The 20,532-nt window shown below is 54.0% G+C and overlaps 1 protein-coding gene across 3 annotated transcripts; it reads left to right on the plus strand.

The window, feature by feature from the left end:
• Nucleotides 1–2,696: 2,696 nt before the first annotated feature.
• LOC101443945 (testisin-like) lies at nt 2,697–14,657 on the plus strand. Of its 3 annotated transcripts, none has more exons than XM_058286593.1 (7): nt 2,697–2,809; nt 2,893–2,919; nt 3,128–3,293; nt 3,962–4,245; nt 13,375–13,529; nt 13,823–14,087; nt 14,312–14,447. In XM_058286593.1, exons 1-6 carry the CDS (start codon nt 2,743–2,745, stop codon nt 14,066–14,068), a joined length of 945 nt encoding a protein of 314 aa, XP_058142576.1. In that variant the 5' UTR covers nt 2,697–2,742; the 3' UTR covers nt 14,069–14,087; nt 14,312–14,447. The 3 variants fall into 3 exon arrangements, with proteins under 3 accessions (XP_058142576.1, XP_058142578.1, XP_058142577.1); XM_058286595.2 differs by having other exon boundaries at nt 13,874–14,087; XM_058286594.2 differs by lacking the exon at nt 13,823–14,087 and having other exon boundaries at nt 14,312–14,657.
• Nucleotides 14,658–20,532: the final 5,875 nt, after the last annotated feature.

Raw genomic sequence — 20,532 nt, forward strand, 5'->3', positions numbered from 1 at the left:
TTCAATGAGATACAACAAGGAGACACAAGGAGACACAACAAGCGGGGACTGGAAGTGGCTGGATAGGGCACCTCCCTCGCACTTGGGAGGTCTGGGTTTGGTTCCTGATGCCTCCTAAAAAGATGAGCAGAGAAGAGAACAGACAACACGGGGGGAGGGAGAAATAAATAAATCTTTCCCAAAAACACTTGCTTTAATATATTTTTTCTTAAATCACCCCTCCATCCCCACCAAACACTGTTGTGGAACACTTGTTACCGATTATAAAAGAACATGATCAGACTATTATCACTATGGTCTGTAGTGTAAACTTGGTTTATTTTTCCATACACCCCCATTAATATTATTATTATTATTTTAGGTACCAGTGCCGGGACCTTGTACGCCAGAGGCTGGCGCTCACCCTGAGCATCAGCTCCTCTGAGTTGTTTTTTCATTTGTTTGCGTGTTGTTTTTTTTTAAGGAGGCACCAGCTACCGAACCTGGGACCTCCCATGTGGGAAGCAGGCGCTCAACGGCTTGAGCCACATCCGCTCTCATATCCCCTAGTATTAACACCACGTATCGGTGTTGTTCGTTGTTAACAGTTCGCGAGAGAACACGCTTGTATTTGTACTGTTAACCAGTCCATCTCCCACCACATGTTGAAGATATCTTTTTGGGGGGACACACGTCAGCCCAGAATGGCACCCCTGGAATTCCAGAGTCCTCCCTCGGCTCCCCAGGCCCCCCTGGCGTGGCCTTCGCCCCTGCAGCCTTCGCCTGTCCCCTCGCCCTGCTCCGGGGCGCCCTCCACGGCCTCAGCCTGTGGTGCCCGGGTGCTTGCAGCCCGACCCTACCCTCACCCAGTCCCAGGGCCCCGTGTGTCCCAGTCGCTAGCTCTCTCCCATGGCAACAGGATTGCCTGTCCCCAGGGCCTCGCCAGGGTGAGGGGCAGCTGAGTGGAAACGGGGTTCAGCAATGCAGACAGGACGGGGGGCTGTGGCTGAGCCCCCCACCTGCCCGCAGCATCGTAACCTCACAGCCGGCGCTGGGGGACACGGGGGAGGGACGCGAGCACACACGCTGTCTCCAGGTCCCTCGCCGGTCCCATGCCCGGTGGCCAATCCAGTGGCCCCCTCCCTTCGGGGGCTGGGGGGATGCGGTGCTGGGTCCCCCCTGGGAGAACCGCCTCCTGGGCACGCGAAGTCCACTGCTGCTGCCACCTCCTCGGGGGTCCCCGTCCTCCAGGAACCCAGTGGAGGGGAGCCAGGTGCGACCGACGGGATGAGGGAGGGAGGACTTGCCTCCCACCTGGAGGGAGCTGAGGGGTCCCCATGCCTCCCCGAGCCCTGCCTCTGCCTCCCAGACAGCCAAGGTTCCCCAGGAGAGCACCCCTGGGAGCCCCGTGGCGGAGCCCGCGGCCAGGGCCCCCACCGGCCTCCCCCGCTGCCCCTCCATGCGGCTCCACGCGGCCGGGACCCCAGCAGGCGCCCTCACCCCAGGGAGGCCGGGCAGCCTGCCCTCCCCAGCCCTCCCCTTCCTTTGTTCACCATCAAAGAATCACACGTGGGCCTTGTCTGCCGTGGACCAAACAAGACCACGTCCGCGGTTGCTGAGCTGGGAGGAAAATGACCGGGGCCAGGCGGGGTCCGCGTGGGCTTCAGACGCCGTGTGCGGAGATCGCCCAGCCGGGGCGACATTCGCATGGAGCCCTGGATGTCGCGAAGAAGCCCGGGCTGGTGCCGGGGGCAGGCGATGCAGAAGGAGGGGTAGCGAGGGCAGCCCGAGGCTGCGGCCAGGTTGGGGCGCACGGGGCACGAGCTGGACTTGCCCGTGGTGCCACGGGGCACAGGAGAGGGAATCTTTGGGGGAAATCTGCCCCTGCTGTGCCCAGGTGACCCTGTCCCCGCCCAGGCCTGGGCTTCCGCCTGGCTTCTCTGTCCTGGGGTCCCACGCCTTCTTTCTGCAGGTGCCTGGGGCTGGGGGGGGTCAAGGAGAAGGGGCACCGGCATCACCTGCTGGAGAAGGTTCCACAGTCGCCCAGCACCCGGCGGCTCACCAAAGTCCCACAACCTGCCGGGACCAAGGAGACCGCTGGGAAGGCCTTCCCGCTCCCCCAGGCGGGACCCTCGGGCTCCCCCTGGAGCCAGAAGCCTGCTGGGGGTGTGGCCCGGGCTGGGGGGAGACCACCCCTGCAGTGGCAAAGGGAGGTATCCCCTAAAGCCAGGGCAGGAGCCCCCTTCAGCAGACCCCCACCACACCCTGGAGGCATGCAGGCACACGGAGCCCCTCAGGGGCCCTGCTCCAATAGTTTGTCAAAGGAGTCTCACTTTCAAGGTTCATCCCTGCACGGGGGGGGGGGGGGGGGGGGTTGCGAGCTGGGGGGCGCTCAGATCAGGAAGAGGCTCGGGGCATCTGGCTCCCCAGGACAGTCCTGCCAGGCCCAGGCCAGGCTCCAAAGAGGACCGAGAAGAGGGGGCTCCAGGGGGCGGGTCCTCAGCACTGGAGGAGGAGGAGGAGAGGTAACAACGAGCGGCTACCAGGGCTCCGGGGTCCAGAGAGAGGGCAGTCAGGGCCAGGGGAGCAAGGGCTGTGGCTGGAGGGCCCTGTGAGGCCCGGGGCCCCTGTGCCAGGACCCTCCAGCCGGGCGAAGGCGGCAGGCCAGGGCCCCGGCGCCGGCTCCCTCGCCCCCAGGGGGCGCCCCCGCAGGGCCCTGCGGCGGAAGGAAGCAGAGGGGGCGCCCAGCGCGCGGAGGAGGCCATGGGCGCGCCGGGCAGCGGCCTGCTGCTGGGGCTCCTGCTGAGCCGGCTGCGGCTCGGGGGCGTGGGTGAGCGAGGGAGGGGGCTGCGCGGGGGCGGCCGCGGGGCGGGGGGAGGGCCAGGCGCTCACCCCCTCCTCTCCCCTCCCCAGGTTCCGAGACGGTGTCGGTGCTCTCAAGTAACGGATGGGGCCCTGGGGGCGCGGGGTGGGCGCCCGCGGACCCCGGGGGGCGGGGACCCCGGGGGGGACCTTCCCGCCCGCGGCACGATCTCGACGGGTCACGCGGTTCCCGCGGAGGGGGGGGGGGCGCCCTTCCCGCAACCCCGGGCGCGGTGGGCGGGACCTGGGCCCGCCGCTCAGCCGCGTGTCCGTCTGTCCGTCCCAGCGCCGTGCGGTTACCGCGGCATGCAGTGGCGCGTGGTCGGCGGCACTTTGTCCAGGCCCGGGCGCTGGCCGTGGCAGGGCAGCCTGCGGAAGCACGAAGCGCACGTGTGCGGGGCCAGCCTGCTCAGCCGCCGCTGGGTGCTCACGGCCGCGCACTGCTTCCGAAGGTGCGTGTGGGGGCGACGCGGCGGGGCGGGGCGCGGGCCCGGGGCGCGGGGGCTGCACGTGGAGGCACACAGATGTCACCCGGACCCCCACGCGGTAGCGCCCCTGGAGAGCACAGCGCAGTTTCTTCCAGAACGTTCCCCCGTACTTGGCATATATTGCCTTCTGCTTTCTTTTCCCCGATGCCACCGGCACCCTTCACCTGACCAGGCCCACCGGGCAGAGGAGGCCGTGCTGGGGCGTGGAAGGCTTAGCTGAGCGGCAGGTGGGCGCAGGGCCTGCCCTGGGGGTCCCCTGGGGAAGCTGTGTGGACTCTACGTCACTGCGCATCTGGCATGGGCGCCCCTGGCCCGGGTTGTCCTTAGGTAGGGCCAGGAGGGCGCTCGTTGGGGACCTGCCTTAATTTGTGTACCCTAGACGGCTCTGTGAGGGCAGTGCCCCCCGGCTCCGCCTGCCAGGGGCCCCGGGTTCTGCTCCTGGCCTGTGGCACCTCTCGCCCTTTCCCCAGGGCACCCCTGGGCTCATAAAAAGGATGTGCTGATGGTGCCCTCTCAGGCAAAATCGAGCAAGTGGCTGCCTCCCCAGCAGCCGCACCCCAAGGAGAGGGCCCAGGGGAGCTCCAGGGCCCGCCCTCCACCCGAGACCCCTGCATCTCTCTCCTGCCCTGCAGGTCCACCCGTCCCCAAAACTGGATAGTCCAGTTTGGCCAGTTGAATCTCAAGACACCAGTCTGGAATATGCCGGCCTACAGCAACCGGTACCACGTGAAGAACATTGTCCTGAACCCCCAGTTCCAGGGCTCTTTGTCCCACGACGTCGCCCTGGTGAAGCTGGCCTCCCCGGTGGCCTTCAAGAGGCACGTGCAGCCCATCTGCCTCCCGTCCTCCTCGTCCATGTTCAGGAGCAGGAACGACTGCTGGGTGACCGGCTGGGGGTACACGCACGAGAACCAGAGTGAGGCTGGGGACGGGACGGGCGGGGGGCATCGTCCCTGCCCGCTTCTTCCCGGCGGCAGCCAGGGTGGTTCCCCGCCCTGGGCTGTGGGACAAGTCCAGGGGCCCCTGCTTGCCTGCTGCGCTGGCCCTGCCCGCTGCGCGCCCCCGCGAGGGCCGGGCGCTCTGTCACCTGCTTCCCTCTCGGTCTCCATCCGGCGACGCTGAGGGTCAGAAGCGCGCCTTTGGGAGGGAGGCCAGCGGGGTCTGGGCCTGTGGGGGGCGGGGAGCTTGGGGGCTGCCTTGTCAGCGAGTTTGAATTTTCTTAGTGAGATGCAATTGATAAGACCATAAAATTTATTCTTTAAAAGGTATGATTCAGCACTTTTTAGGATATTCACAAGTTGTGGGACCATCACCACTATCTAATTACAGAGCATTTTCATCATTCCAAAAAGACCCCCCACACTCCTTAGGTGTCACCCCAGGTCCCACACGGACACCAGCCCTTGGCAGCCACTGAGCTTCTTCCTGTTTCTAAACATTTGCCTATCAGGACGTTTCCTGTAAGTGGAGTCATGCAATGATGGTCCTTTTTTAAAAAAAGATCTATTTTTATTTATTTATTCCCCTCCACCTCGTTCTTTGTGCTTGCTCTCTGCTCTCTGTCCGTTCGTTGTGCGCTCTGTGTCTGCTCTTTAGGAGACACCGGCAACCAAACCCAGAACCTCCCATGTGGTAGGAGCCCAAATGCTTGAGCCACCTCTGCTTCCCAATTCGTGTCCTTGGGTTTCTTTCACGCAGCATGGCGTTTTCAGTGGTCACCCACTGTGCGGCATGTGTCAGCACTTCACTCCTTTTCACAGCAGAGTAATATTCCATCGTTTGAATTGAACACATTGTGTTCATCCATCCATCCATTAACAGACATTTAGTTATCACCACCTTTTGGCTATTGCGAATAGAGCTGCTTTGAACACTCCCGTACAAGGGTTTGCTGGGATACCAGTTTCCAGTCTCGCTTGCATATGCAGGGGTGAAATTGCTGCGTCCTGTGCTAGGTCTGTGTTTAACTACTGAGGTCACCAAACTGTCTTCCACAGGGGCTACACCATGTGACATTCTCACCAGAGACGTGCCAGGGTTCCACCTTTTCCACATCCGTCTCAGTACTTCTCATTTTCTGTTTTTGTTTTTTTTTTTAATTATTATTATTATGGTCATCCTAAGTGGTATTCAATTGAGGCTTTGATTTACATTTCCCTAATGACTAATGAGGTTGAACATGTTTTCCTGTGCCATCGGCCATTAGTACATCTTTTTGAGGAAATGTCTATTGAAGCCCTTTGTTCATTTTTAAATTAGGTTGTTTGTCTTTTTTTTGTTAGGTTGTAAGAGTTCCTCATGTATTCTGGATTTTAGACCCTTACGAGAGAAATGATCTATAAATATTCTCTCCTGTTCTGTAGATTTTCTTTTCACTCTCCAATAGTATCCTTTGATGTACAAATTTATTTTTAATTTTGAGGAAGTCCAATCTGTTTGTTTCTTTTGTTGCTTGTGCTTTTGGTGTTATATCTAAGAATCCATTGCCAGGCCCAAGGTCATGAAGATCTACCCCTATGTTTTCTTCTAAGAGTTTTATAGTTTTAGCTCTTGCATAAATGTCTTTGCCCCATTTTGATTACTTTTGGTCTATGGTGTGAGGGAGGGGTACAGCTTCGTTCTTCTGCATGTCCAGCTGTTCCTGTACCATTTGTAGAAAAGACTACTTTTTCCTCATGGAATGGTCTTGGCACCCTTGTCAAAAACCAGCGGACCATAGATGGGAGGTTTCTCTCTGGAACTGCAATTCCATTCTGTTGTCCACATGTCAGTTCTTAGGTGGGGCCATACTGTTTTGATTATGGTAACTTTGTAGGAAGCTTTGAAATCAGGACATGTCACACCTCCTACTTTGATCTTTTTCAAGGTTGTTGTGGTTATTTGAAATTCCACATGAATTTTAGGATTGGCTTATCCATTTTGGATAGGGGTTGTAATGAATCTGTGTATTACTCTTGGGGTGGTGCCATCTTAACAATACTTAGTCTTCCAATCTGTAAACATGGGGTGTCTCTCCATTTAATTAGGCCCCTTTCAAATGTCTTTTAGGAATGTTCTGTTGTTTTTAGTGTGCAAGTCTTGCATTTAGTTAAATTTATTCCTAAGTATTTTATTCTTTCAGATGCTACTGTAAATGGAATTGTTTTCTTAATTAACTTTATAGATGGTTCATTGTTAGTGTATAGAATAGAAGTGAATTTTGTGGGTTGAGCTTTTGTCCTGCAACTTTGCTGAATTCATCTATTAGCGCCAATACCTTTATGTGGATTCCTTTGAATTTTCTATGTGTAAGATCACGTCATCTGTGAACAGAGGTGGTGTAACTTCCTCCTTTCCAATTTGGATTCCTTTTATTTCTTCTTCTTGCCTGATTGCTGGGGCTAGAACTTCCAGTACAATGCTAAACAGAAGTGGCCAAAGCAGGCATCCGTGTCCTTTTCTATTTGTTGCTGGGTGAATATACCGTATACATCTGTCGGGTCGAGTTTGTTTATTGTGTTGACGTCCTCTGTCTTCTAATTGATCTTATGGATGATTGTTCTATCCCTTATCGAAACCGGTTTAGAAGGGGTACACAGACACTTGTCCCCCATTCCCCACCCCCCCAAAAAAGAAAAAAAAGTGGGCTATTGGAGTCCCAACTATTAGGGTAGAACTGGGCATTTTCCACTTCAATTCTGCCAGTTTTTCTTCATATGTTTTGGGATCCTGTTATAAGTTGTGTGTATATTTATAATTATTATATCTTCTTAACGAATCGACCCTTCTATCAATATATAATGTCTGTCTTTGTCTCTTGTAGCAATTTTTGAATTCGAGTTGCTGAGGTCTGTTAAAAGCGCAGCCTCCTCAGCGCTCTTTTGGTTGTTAGTATACAGAGTCTTTTTATCCATCTTTTCACTTCATCCTCTTTGTGTTTGGCTCTAAAGTGGGTCTCTTAGACACAGCCTTCTGCCAAGCTTTGCCTTTTAATAGGACAATTTAATACATTCACCTTAAAAGTAATTACCACAAGGAAGGACTCAGGTCTATATTGCTGTTTGAGTTCTAAATGTCATATCTTTTTTCTTGCCCATTTCCTCCTCCTTTTGTTTTTAACTGATTTTTTAGTGTATGTGTTTAATTCCATTCTCATTTCCTTTCTGTAATATTTTCCCGTGATTCCTAGTGGTTACCCTGAGAGGTGTAACTAGCACCTGAAACTTGTAACAAGCTAGTTTGAATCAACCCCACTCTGCGGCTGAAGTGCTTCATCCCTGGCCCGTCGGTGGCTATTGTCACAGTTTACACCTTTGTCCACCGAGTGCCTATTAACACAGGTTTATAATTATTGTACATGCACTCGTCTTTAAATCAGGTGGGGACAAAGAGCAGTGATAACCCCCCAGTACTGGCTCTTCTATTTCCCTAGACCATTTGCTTCACCAGTGTCCCTTATTTCCATGGATGGCTCTGAGTTCCTCTCTCGTCCTTTAATATCGGCCTCTAGGGGCCCCTGCAGCCTCTCATGCCGGGACGGTCCACCACCAGTGAACTCGCGCAGCTTTCGCTTATCTGGCAATGACTGAATTCTCTTTCATTTTTGAAGAATAGTTTTGCTTGATACAGAATTATTGGTTGACAGTTTTCTCTTTCAGAAGTGAGCTGTTAACCTTCTTGAAGGTCCCTTGTGCTTGACAAGCTGCTTGTCTCTTGCTGTTTTCAAGGTCCTCTGTCTTTGATTTTTGCAATTTTTTATTTTGTTTTTTAATTTTTAAAAATGTAATAAACTTTATTTTTAAAGACTTTTAGATTGTAGAAAAGTTATATCGAATATGAGGGAGTCCCATGTACCCCCCCCTTCCACATCATCCTCTATTTTTTTAAAATGTGGCAGTACAATTTATTATGATATGTCTGTAAAATCCACTCATTAAAAAAATGCACATTTTAAAAAACTACTCACTTGTGTAAGGACTAACCTACCTACAGTAGTAATCTAAAAAATAAGACCATCATTGTGACATTTTTCAGTACTTCACACATCTAACAAATACTGAAGGAGGCAACTACCATTGTTATAACTCCTTTAAAGCCAAAAACATAAGCACAAATCAGAATTAAGAGCAACTTCAGAATGTTCACATTGGCACGCATTTTTTACTGAACTTTCAAAGATTCCACATAAAATAAAACCACAACTTGGAATCAAAATGAATATTAAAAACACTTAAGCCTTATGACAAACTTACTCTACAGAGGCAAGGAAAACAGAATAAATAGTAACAGCAGGATATTTCTAGGAGAGAAAGCAATCGCTTATTTCCTTTATCATGAAACAAAAGTCAGTGAGTCAATTTTAAATAAAATGACCAAGTTATTTACTATTCAAGAGTTTGCTTTTCAAGGTGTGCCTTTAAAATATATCCATCCATATGAGTGTATTGAATTAAATTTATACATCAAAAACATTTTGCTCAGAATTCTAATCTTAATTATACACCGTAACTTACCAAAGCACAGTCCAAACACTATACAATAATGCTATCATTTAGAATGATATGCTTCATCTTAAAAACTTATCTTACAAACAGGAGTTTGGCTGTTCCTCCAGAATAAATGTCCCTATGTCTAAAACTTTAAGTGAAAATTTTAAAAGACAGATTCAAATAATTCATGCTATGCATTTTCCTTCATCGGGCTTTGATGAAAACAGAGCCATCTGGTGTTGGGGCACCATATGCCTTCTCAGTAGGTCTCTGCAGTCCCAGAAGCAGACACGATGACCGCTGTTTTCTTTGTTGAAGCTGTCTTCTGTTTCTCAGCAAGAGCTGCACAAAGAGCAGCAGTCTCATCACTTTCCAAGTCTCAGTCAAGAATTGACTTTGGTGAGAAATTTGTTACTTCTGCTGGTGATTCACTCTTTTTAATCCTCTGTGCCACTTTCTGCAGCTCCTGGAGTGTTCTTGCCCAAGAAAGTCTTTCCACACTTCAGGGTTCATTGGATAGATGTGAAGCGTTCCTTGAAAACTTCAAATTGCGTCATCCATTTTGTCCTTCCGCTCTCTGTTGTCATATTGTTCTATTGTCTGTCTTCTTATCCTTTAGTTTACCCATCCTAATAATGTGTATTTCTAAACTCTTTTCCAAATCTCTCACCCTTGTTTTTCCTTTTCAGGCTGCAGCACCCCCTTTAGTATCTCTTGCAAATCTAATCTTTTGATAACATATTCTATCAGTGTTTGTTTATCTATGAAGACTTGGAACTCACCTTTTTTAAGGACAGCTTTGCTGGATACAGAATTCTCAGCTGGTAGTTTTTCTCTTTCAGTACCTTAAATACATCATACCACTTTCTTCTCCATGGTTTCTGATGAGAGGTGGGCACTCAATCTTATCACACTTCCCTTGTAGATGATGCTTTGCTTTTCTCTTGCTGCCTTCAGAATCCTATTTACCTCTGATATTTGTCATTCTGAATAGTAGGTGTCTCGGAGTGGGCCTATTTGGATTTATTCTGCTTGGGATGCATTGTCTTTCTTGGATATTGATATTTATGTCCTTTCTAAGGGTTGGGAAGTTTTCCGGTCATTATTTCCTCAAATATTCTTTCTTTCCTTTATCCATTCTCTTCTCTTTCTGTTCTGTCTTTTCCAGTTCAGATGTTCTATCTTCAAAATCACTAATCTTGTCTTTAAGGAATCAGAACTGCTCTTATGTGACTTTAATGTATTTTTAAAAATTATTTTAAAAAGATACATAGATCACAAAAAATGTTACATTAAAAAATATAAGAGGTCCCCATATACCCCAACTCCCCATACCCCCCCCCTTTTTCCACATCAACCACTTCTTTCATTAGTGTGGTTCTAATGTATTTTCAATCTCATCCACCATGTCTTTCATTCCCATAAGGTCAGTTACTTTTCTTTCTTTCTTTTAAGATTTATTTATTTATTTCAACCCCCCCCCACCATTGTTTGCACTCTATGTCCGCTCGTCTTCTTTTTTAGAAAGCACTGGGAACCAAACCTGAGAACTCTGATATGGGAGGGAGACACCCAACCACTTGAACCACCTCTGCTCCCCACTTTTGTTGTGTCTCTCATTATGATTTTTCTTCTTGTCTCTGTTGTTGCATCATCTTGTGTCAGCTTGCCGTGCCTGCCCGTCATGCCAGCTTGCTGTCTTCTTTAGGAGGCACTGGGAACTGAACCACGGCCTCCCATGTAGTAGGCTCCTTCCCCTCCTTTATTTCTTTTTTCACTTAAAGATTTACTTATCTGTTTATTTCCCCCCTTCCCCTCCTCCAACCCTGCTGTTTTTGCTGTCTGTGTTGTCTTCTCTTCTCATTTTCTCTCTTCTAGGATTCACTGGGATTTGATCCTGGAGTTCCCTGATGTGGAGAGAGGCTCCCTATCAACTGCGCCACCTCGGTTCCTGGTTTCTGCTGCACTTCACCTTGACTCTCCCCTTGTCTCTCTCTTTTTTTTTTTTTAAAGATTTATTTATTTAATTTCCCCCCTCCCCTGGTTGTCTGTTCTTGGTGTCTATTTGCTGCGTCTTGTTTCTTTGTCCGCTTCTGTTGTCGTCAGCGGCACGGGAAGTGTGGGCGGCGCCATTCCTGGGCAGGCTGCTCTTTCTTTTCACGCTGGGCGGCTTTCCTCACGGGCGCACTCCTTGCACGTGGGGCTCCCCCACGCGGGGACACCCTTGCGTGGCACGGCACTCCTTGCGCGCATCAGCGCTGCACATGGCCAGCTCCACACGGGTCAAGGAGGCCCGGGATTTGAACCGCGGACCTCCCATATGGTAGACGGACGCCCTAACCACTGGGCCAAAGTCCGTTTCCCTCCCCTTGTCTCTCTTTTGATGCATCATCATCTTGCTGCATGACTCACTTGGGTGGGCACTGGCTTACCACGCAGGCACTCACGCGGGCACTGGCTCACCATGTGGGTATTCGCCTGGGCATTGGCTCACTGCATGGGCACACTTTCTCTTCTTTTTTTCAAGGCCCCAGGGATCAAACCCGAGTCCTCCCACGTGGTAGGTGGAAGCTCTATCACTTGAGCCATATCCACTTCCCTCATCATATTTTCTTTAAATTCTTTGAAGTGATTTAGGAGATTGTGCAATTATCATTGATTAATTATATTAAATCCTGTGTCTCTTCAGGATATTTGGTTTGTTCTTTTGTCTGGATCATCCTTCCAGTTTCCTAGTATGGCTTGTAATTTTTTGCTGATGTCTAGTCACCTGAATACGTTGGTGTATTTACTCTGATGGCTGATTTCTCTCTCTTGCCTATTGTTTTTTTTTCCCCCCACAGTTCTTCCTTGGTATTTGCTTCAATTTACTCTCAGTCTTAATTTATTTTTAAGATTTGTTATTTATTTCTTTATCCCTCTCCCCTTGTTGTTTGCTTTCGCTGTGTCTGTTCATTGTGCACTCACCTTCTTTTTGGAGGCACCAGAATCAAACCCAGGACCTCCCATGCGGGAGGGAGGCACTTAATCACTTGAGCCACCTCTGCCCCATTTTGCTGTGTCTCTTATTGTGTTTTCCTATTTGTCTCTTTGCTGCATCATCTTGTTACATTAGCTGACTGTGCCAGCCCATTGCACCAGCTCACTGTTTTGCTTGTCTTCTTCAGGAGGTCCTGGGAATCGAACCCAGGACTTCCCATGGGGTAGGTGGGAGCTCAATCACTTGAGCCATGTCTGCTTCCCTTATTCTCAGTCTTTAAAATTGCCCAGTTTAAGTTTTCAAAATTGGTCCAGGGACTCCCTAGTGGGGTGCAGATTTTCTCCCAGGGGCTGGATGCAGAGACAGGGAGCAGTTTTTGTCCATGCAGTTTCCAGCCCGGCCAGCAGGAGGCGCTCGTCAGCGCCCCTGCACCAGGTGCTTCAGCCTGGGCTTTCCTGGGACCTGGGCTGAGTCTCCAGGTCAAGACTCAGAGCAGCTCTGCTGGTGAAGTCACTGGAGAAAAGCCCCCGACCCCCTCCCTTTCCCTGAGAGGAAGGCATCTGCCCCCTCTCAGCTGGCTGCAGCGGTCCAGGGGCTTCCCAGCTTAGTGTCTGGGGGTGGGGGAGCCCGGGGGCTTGGGCACTCATGGTTGTGGTTTCGTCTTCCTGGTCACTGTCCCTCACCCTCCAGGGAGCTGTGGGCACTGCCCTGGTCTGCTGACCCCCAAGCAGGGCCCGCGGGCAGCTTCTGGCCCTTTCTCTGTTTCTGTGAGAGCATTAAGCTCTGCCTGTGAGCCCGTCACCATCTTCCCACAATCCTATCACAATTTATTTTTACAATTTAATTATGATGTATCTTGGTGTGACTCTTTTTGTATTTGGCCTACTTGGTGTTTATTGAACCTCCTGAATGTGTCAATTTCTGTCTTATAAATTTGAAAAGTTTCCTACCATTACTTCTTTTTGTTTTTTTGAGGTGGTGGGGCCAGGGATTGAACCTGGGATCTCGTATGCGGGAAGCCAGCCACTGAGCCACACTGGCTCCCCTGAGCTGGTTTTTTCGTTTGTTTGCTTGTTTTTTTTTTTTCTTTTGTTTTGTTTTTAGGAGGCACCGGGATCCGAACGCAGGACCTCCCATGTGGGAAGCAGGCGCTCAGCTGCTCGAGCCACATCTGCTTCCATAACATTCCTTCTTAAAATGTCCCTCCTGCGGCTTTCCTCACCCATGTGGGTTTCTTGCCCCTGGATCCTGCAGCTGGACTGCAGTAATCAGAAGAAAGCCTCAGCAGTGTTAGCCCCTCACCCCAATGTGCTGGGCAGGGGGTCTCCCCACCGGCTCAGGCCTGAGCCATCATCTGCATTTAACAGAGAGGGAAACCGAGTCTCAGGGAAGAGCACTAGAAGTCTGTCCTTCCGTCTGGTTCTTCTGTAATATTGCTGAGCACCCAGGAAGTGTTGGGTGTTGATATAGAACAGGGGAGCCATGCAGGGCCACAGCCAGGCCCTGGGGGTCCCCTGGGTTGCTCCCTGCAGCCTGTGCCTCCTCCTTCCCCAATGGCTCAGGCCATTTCTCTGCCGCCTACCCCCACCCCCTACAGCGAGAAAGGTGACCTCCAGACTTCAGGAAGTGCAGGTGTCCATCATAAGCCCCTCCGTGTGTAAAGACTTGTACCAAAAGCACGTGTTCCGCTCCGACATCCAGGAAGACATGTTTTGTGCTGGCAGTGAAGACGGCAGTAGAGACACCTGCATTGTGAGTGCCCCCGCCCCACCCTGGCTGGCCCCGGGCAGCCCACCCTCCCAACCCCGGACCTCTGCAGCCCCTACCCCTGCCCGTGCCCCCCTGGAGATTATCCACGGAGAACGCCCACAACCCTGAAGGCCCAGCCTGTGCTCCTCACCTCGCTTTTCTGTGAATGCATCTCATTTGATTTTTTTTTAAAAAACATTCATTTTTTATTTATTTCTCTCCCCATCCCCCCCCATTGTCTGCTCTCTGTGTCCATTTGCTATGTGTTCTCCTGTGTCCGCTTGCATTCTTGTCAGCGGCACTGGGAACCTGCATCTCTTTTTTGTTGTGTCATCTTGCTGTATCAGCTCTCCGTGTGTGCAGCGCCACTTCTGGGCGGGCTGCGTGTTTTTTCGCGCGGGGCGGCTCTCCTTGCGGGGCGCACTCCTTGCACGTGCAGCTCGCCTACGCGGGGACACCCCTGCGTGGCACGGCACTCCTTGCACATGTCAGCACTGCACGTGGGTCAGCTCACCACACGGGTCAAGAGGCCCTGGATTTGAACCCTGGACCTCCTATGTGGTAGGCGGATCCTCTATCAGTTGGCCCAAATCCGCTTCCCTCATTTGATTGTCACACCCCACGCCAGGGAAGGGAGTTTTGCCCCACTTTGCAGCTGAAGAAACTGAGGCGCGGGCACTGCCGGGGGCGGGAGCTGGGAAGCGCCCCCTGTTTTCCGGGCTTCACGGCCCCTTCTGCTCTCCCCGGGCCTGACCCCCCACCCTCTGCTGGCCGCTGCCCCCCAGGGTGACTCGGGCGGACCCTTGGTGTGTGACGTGGACGGGCTGTGGTATCAGATCGGCGTGGTGAGCTGGGGCGTGGGCTGCGGCCGGCCCAACCGGCCCGGCGTCTACACCAACGTCAGCGTGCACTTCAACTGGATCCAGAGGCTCATGCTCAGGAGCGGCCGGCCCCGGGCGCACCCCTGCCCCCTGCTCCTCGCTCTGCTCGGGGCGCCTTCCCTCCTGCAGCTGGTCTGAGTCCCCAGGACCCAGAAGGGTGGTGGGCGCAGGTGCCGGGGACCCGACCCCCGGGACTCAGGGCGCCCGGGCCAGGACCGCCCGCTGTGACAATAAATGTGTGCATGCTCCAGGCGACATCTGGAAGAGCGTTCCTGCAGCGGTGGCCGCGCCACACCTCCCCGCTCGCCCGCGCCCAGGCCCCGCAGCCCTGCCCCGCACGCCTGGTCTTGGTTCGCACCCCCTGCAGGGCTCGGGGTGCAAAGCGCAGAGCCCACTCTTGGTGGTTCAGTGAGAAAGGCAAACTAGGGGAGGCAGGTACAGCCGCAGGGGCTGCAGAGGGCTAGGAGGACGCCGGCGGGGCGGGGCGGGTGGGAAAACAAGCCGGTGGTTCATCTGCAGCCCCCAGTGCACAGGGCAGCCCTGGGTGAGGCTTGGGTGTGGGCAGCTTCTGTGGCGGGGGGTCTGAAAGAGCTGTGGACAACAGCCAGGAAAGAAGAAACACGGGTGACCCCTGCAATCCTATCTTCAGCCATCAGAGCCACCCGCGGGCTCCTTACACGCTCGGCAAGGGGGTCCTCTGTCGACTGGAGAAGACTGGCTCGCCCTGGGGTGGGGGTGGGTCCTTGCATTTCTGAGCCAGCAGTGGAGGCGGGTGGGCCCGGGAGGAGCTGCGCTCTGGGGACCTGGATGGCTCAGCTGAGCTTACTGGGGAGAGAGAATAATAAAAACAAAACAAAGCGGGGAGACAGGAGCCCAGAAGGTAGGGACAGCGAGTGGACCACAGCCCAGCGCTACGAGACGCCTCCCTGCCACCCTGGGAGGACCCCATGCATCACCAAGCGCACCTGCTCCCTGGAGGCTGGGTGAAGGCGCAGGAGCCCGGCGCGGGCTCTGGGGTTGGGGCGGCTGCGTCCTCAGGGACGGGTGAAAGGCTCCCAGGAGCAGGGCTGGGATGGACTCCTTCCCGCTCCACGCCCCCCCCAGCCCAGGCGCTCTCCCACCACCCGGCCTGGCCCCGCCCGCCCCCAGAGCTGCCCTACCTGAGCTCAGCGCTGCCCCACGGGCACCCTTCAGGGAGCGGTCGGGTGTGGGCGTCGGGGGGGTCTCGCTCCCCCGGAGGACTCCCAGGAGGAGGGAGAGCAGGGTGGTGGTGAGGGCCAGCTCCATGGCCGCTCAGGACAGCCCCTCCCTGCGCTCCTGGGGTCAGAGTCCGCGACACTCCAGGCAGGGCGAGGTGGCTGCAGCTCAGCCCCGCCCTGGCGCGCCCTGGTGTGGTGGACACCTCCATTGGGGGTGGCCAGGCCAGGAAGGAGCCGGGCTCCCCTGACCCGGCTGGAAGCACAAGGCCAGCAGCCCCTGCCCCGGTTACCTGGCACTGGCCGAGCATGTGACATGCCTGTCATCTGGCCAAACGCCAGGGCCATCATGACCCCCCGAGGCCGAAGGACCCGCCCAGGCCCTCCGGGTGGCGAGGCCAGGTGGGTCTACTTTGCGCTCCCACCACAGCGCCCGGCACCCGGGGAGGGGGAAAGGGGCTGGAGCTGGGCGCGGCCCCTGGGGCCCGACGGGGGAGCAGGTCCCTCCCAGCCCCCACGCGGCCGTTCACCTCTCACCCGGGGGGCTCCGGGGCCTTGGTGGGTCTGGGTCTTTGAGGGGAACTCACTATTGAAGGGGGGCAGCTGAAGCAGACCCTGGACTCAGCAGGGAAGCAACATGGTGCAGGCACCCCGCCGCCCACTCTCCCTGCCTCTGCCGGGCGGCCGCGGCCGTGGCTCTCAGAGGCCTCCCAGGCTGAGGCTGTGTGGGCAGCAGAGGAGAGAAGCTGGGGCTTGGGCAGGAGGTGGAGGAGACCCTCCTGGCCCTAGGTGCTCCCCGCTGCTCAGAGCACCCATGCTCCAGACACCCCACGGCCTGGCCTCCCAGGGGCGCCCCGTGCTGGGGGACTGAGGGGCTGGAGGCAGCCTTTCCCAGGGCACCCCTGCCACACCTGCCCCAAGGGCCTCACTGCATGCCCCCCCCCCCATGCTCACTGCAGGCCGACAGCACAGCCAGGGCCCCTGGTGGTCCTGCTGCTCCTTCCCTGACCTTGACCTCTATCTGGACTCTTTTTTTTAAAGATTTATTTCTCTCCCTTTCCCGCCCCCCCCCCCCCATTGTCTGCTCTCTGTGTCCATTCCCTGTGTGTTCTTCTGTGTCTGCTTGTATTTTTGTCAGCAGCACCAGGAATCTGCATCTCGTTTTGTTGCGTCGTCTTGCTGAGTCAGCTGTCCATGTGTGCGGCACCATTCCTGGGTGAGCTGCACTTTCTTCACACTGGGCAGCTCCCCTTACAGGGCGCACTCCTTGCACGTGGGGCTCCCCTACGCGGGGGACACCCCTGCGTGGCACGGCACTCCTTGCGCGCATCAGCACTGCACATGGGCCAGCTCATCACATGGGTCAAGGAGACCCGGGGTTTGAACCGTGGACCTCCCATGTGGTAGGTGGACTCTCTATCAGTTGAGCCAAATTCACTTCCCTCTAACTGGACTCTTGATTTCTGAGGAAACGCGGATGAATCAGCTTCCCTGCGTAGTCGGAGCATCGTGGTGGTTTATGTAGCTCAGAGCGATGTGGTTGTGGAGGCTAAAGGCGCCTACTCTTTTCGGTGGGTTGCAGCCTCAGTCAGTGTAAAAAGCTTCTATTTCAGGGTTGACTGCCAGCCTCGGATTCTTTTGTCTGATAGATTTCCGCATCTACTTTCTTCTTGGTTGTAATTTCTACACATTTATTTTTTAAAACAAAAATAGAGGAAAAGAAAATTGCATACATATCTAGAAAGAAGTTACAAAAAATGAAATTCTTAGCCTACTTAGTTTATATTATTGGAATATATACACTGGAATTTTCCCCCTGGAGCACCTGCCAGGCTTGCACATGGTGAAGTATTTCCACTAGCAGTGCAGTGTTGTCTCTTTTAATGACTGCAAAAAAAACGGAAGTTTCCCAAGATTCACCGATATCTTATCGGGATTAAGGCTCTGTACTAAGTTGAACAGTGTCTCCCAAAACTCACGTCCACCGGAACCCCAGCAGGCAACATTCTTTGGAAACAGGTGGGTGAGAGGTGACCTGCTAAGACATGAGTGGCCCTGTGTCCATTAGAACCGTGTCCTTAGAGTAGGAGGGACATCTGGACACAGAGAGACAGAATCACAGGGACAAGGCCGTGAAGAAGGGGAGTTACAGCAGTCCTTCAGCCACAGCCGAGGAGCACCTGGGGCCCCCGGAGCTGGAGGGACCCCAGCCCCAGTCTGACCCTCCATTCCAGACTCCTCCCCTCCAGAACGGGAGAGAACGTGTTGCTGCCGTTTGAAGCCACCCCGTTGGTGGTAGTTTGTTTGGCAGCCACAGGAAACGAATTGAGACCCGACTGCCTGCTTGAGAGCTCTGTTTGGTCTCAGAAGTTGCATTTGAGAACTCCTGGGTTATGGACTCACCAAGAGCCAGTGCCTCTCCAAGGCGATCTAACTTGACGACATCAGAAGAGTCCTTGTGACTGTCAGCAGGTGTGGGGTGAGAACACCCATCCATCCGCTAAGCCTTTCTGTGCCATGGCCTGCTCGCAGGGGCTTGGCAGCCTGCTGTATGTAGTAGGGAAGAGACAAATTATCCAAAGCCCTGCCGAGCAGGTGGCCCGGACGTGCAGTGAGCCTGCACGGCCCTGTCGCCCAAGCCTGTCTTTGAAGCCTCTTGTTTGGGTGATGGTATGTTCGCAGTCTGCAAAGCGCAGGAGATGCACTTCTCCCTGCTCAGATTAAACAGTCCAGGCCAGGTCCCACGGCCGTGCACGCACACGTGGACATCTGCCGTCCAGCCACCTACGGGGTCTACTGACAGGGAGTCTGCAGCCTGGCTCATCTGTGTTTTTCCCCAACCATTTATCTTATTTTCTCTAAAACACATTTTGTTTTATGGAAACTTAACAATATCACAGAAGTAGACAGACCAGCACAACAAGCTCCCCCACCAACTTGTCACCCAGTGTAAAAAATGATCAGTGCCTGGCCAGCCTTACATAGCCCTCCAGGTCTTCCCATTTTTCTCATGCCTTTTTTTTTCTTTTTTTTTGGCTCAAAGTTCTGGACATTTTTTTTTTACTTTATCTTCAAGTTTACCTATTCATTCTTTAGCTACTTCCTTTTTTTTTTTTTTTTTTTCAAATTTCACCCTTCTGAGAAAATGTTTTATTTTAAGAGCAATCATATTTTTTAATTTCCAAAACTTCTTTCTTCTTCTCTGGAAGCTCTTTTCCCATGTAATTTATTTTTATTTTTTTATTTTTACTGAGAACATAGTTTTATATGTGAACCATTTCAACAGAGATGCTCACTGGGCAGAATGAAGGGATTGCTTATTCACACCAGCGGTATTGTAGCTGTGTCTAGAGGCAACAGCCCTCAACCAGGAAAGCACCAGTGCCACAGGGAGTTTACAAGAACTCGGCAATACAGTTAGGTGTGGTTTTCTTGTTTTATTATTACAAACCTTTCCCTTCAAATAAACACGCCTGTATCTCATAGAAAAAAGGTGATACACTAGCTTAATAAACGAGAAAGAAACCAATACAACTCGCAGCACACCAGGTTCAGCACTGCCTCCGCATAACTGGCTTCGGCCTAACTTGGTTGAGCGGCAAGCAAAGAAAAGCAGTGCACTTCTCCCAATATGCACGCATGCAGCCTGAACAGGGCCCACGAATATCTGAACAGCTGAAAACTTCATATTTTTTTGTGTGGTGCCATGTAAAATATTTGTAAGACCTGGTCGTATATTAAACTTTCCCACTGTGCACTGAATCCCATGTAATTCTTACTGAGTGCTTTTAAAAGCCTCTCGCATCTCTGAGGATGGCAGTTGGAAGTTTCCAGCTTTGCTGCTGTTGGTGTATTATCTCCACCTTCTCTGGGGTCAGTTCAGTTTATTCAGGTAGGTCCTTCTTGGGTCTGTGTGGCTTTCTCGGGGACACGAGGCCACCCTGGTTGTCCATCCCAGCCATGCCTGAAGAGCCAGCCGGGTTACCTTGGCCCCTCCTCCCGCCACCGTCCCCACAGGTCGAGGACAGCTGTCTCAGGTGAGCCGTGGGACCTGTGGCCAGGCAGCCAGCAGGCAGGGAGGCTGGGAGCTCCCCAGGAGCTCTTATGAGGCACCCGTCCCTCTGTGGGCCCTGTGAAGGGCCACCTCTCAGCAGCAGCCAGAGCAGGGCTAGGCCCCAAATGGACACCCAAAGTGGGCTTGCCATGTACTCTCATGAGGGGCTCCCAGCTGTGGGCCAGGTCCTTGGTGGGTGGGGGAAAAGGGGCGACAGGTGGGGCAGCCAGGACCCTTGACTTGCAGGGCAGAGAAGACTGATGGGGCCCATAGATTTCAGGGCCATACCTGAGGGGCCCCCGGGAGCGTCCTGCTCCAGTGGGAGCCCCAGACCAGGACCTGTGAAACCTGGGGTTCCCAAAAAACCCTGGTCCCAGGAGGGACTGCAGGCCAGGGCCCCAGGCGCCGGCTCCCTCGCCCCCAGGGGGCGCCCCCGCAGGGCCCTGCGGCGGGAGGAAGCAGAGGGGGCGCCCAGCGCGCGGAGGAGGCCATGGGCGCGCCGGGCAGCGGCCTGCTGCTGGGGCTCCTGCTGAGCCGGCTGCGGCTCGGGGGCGTGGGTGAGCGAGGGAGGGGGCTGCGCGGGGGCGGCCGCGGGGCGGGGGCGGGGGGCCAGGCGCTCACCCCCTCCTCTCCCCTCCCCAGGTTCCGAGACGGTGTCGGTGCTCTCAAGTAACGGATGGGGCCCTGGGGGCGCGGGGTGGGCGCTCGCGGACCCCGTGGGGCGGGGGCCCCGGGGGGACCTTCCCGCCCGTGGCACGACCCCGGGGGTTCGCCTGGTTCCCCGGGGGGCCCCTTCCCGCAACCCGGGCGCGGCGGACCAGGCCTGGGGTGGCCGCTCAGCCGCGTGTCCGTCTGTCCGTCCCAGCGCCGTGCGG

Source organism: Dasypus novemcinctus, chromosome 23, assembly GCF_030445035.2.
Source record: "Dasypus novemcinctus isolate mDasNov1 chromosome 23, mDasNov1.1.hap2, whole genome shotgun sequence".
NCBI classification, from domain to species: domain Eukaryota; kingdom Metazoa; phylum Chordata; class Mammalia; order Cingulata; family Dasypodidae; genus Dasypus; species Dasypus novemcinctus.

What these genes read in the sequence shown, in the direction of transcription:
- LOC101443945 (XM_058286593.1), top strand. Translation starts at nt 2,743, where the DNA reads ATGGGCGCGCCGGGCAGCGGCCTGCTGCTGGGGCTCCTGCTGAGCCGG. An exon ending in GACGGTGTCGGTGCTCTCAA is followed by an intron (nt 2,920 to 3,127) that starts GTAACGGATGGG and finishes TGTCCGTCCCAG; the next exon opens with CGCCGTGCGGTTACCGCGGC. An exon ending in GCCGCGCACTGCTTCCGAAG is followed by an intron (nt 3,294 to 3,961) that starts GTGCGTGTGGGG and finishes CCTGCCCTGCAG; the next exon opens with GTCCACCCGTCCCCAAAACT.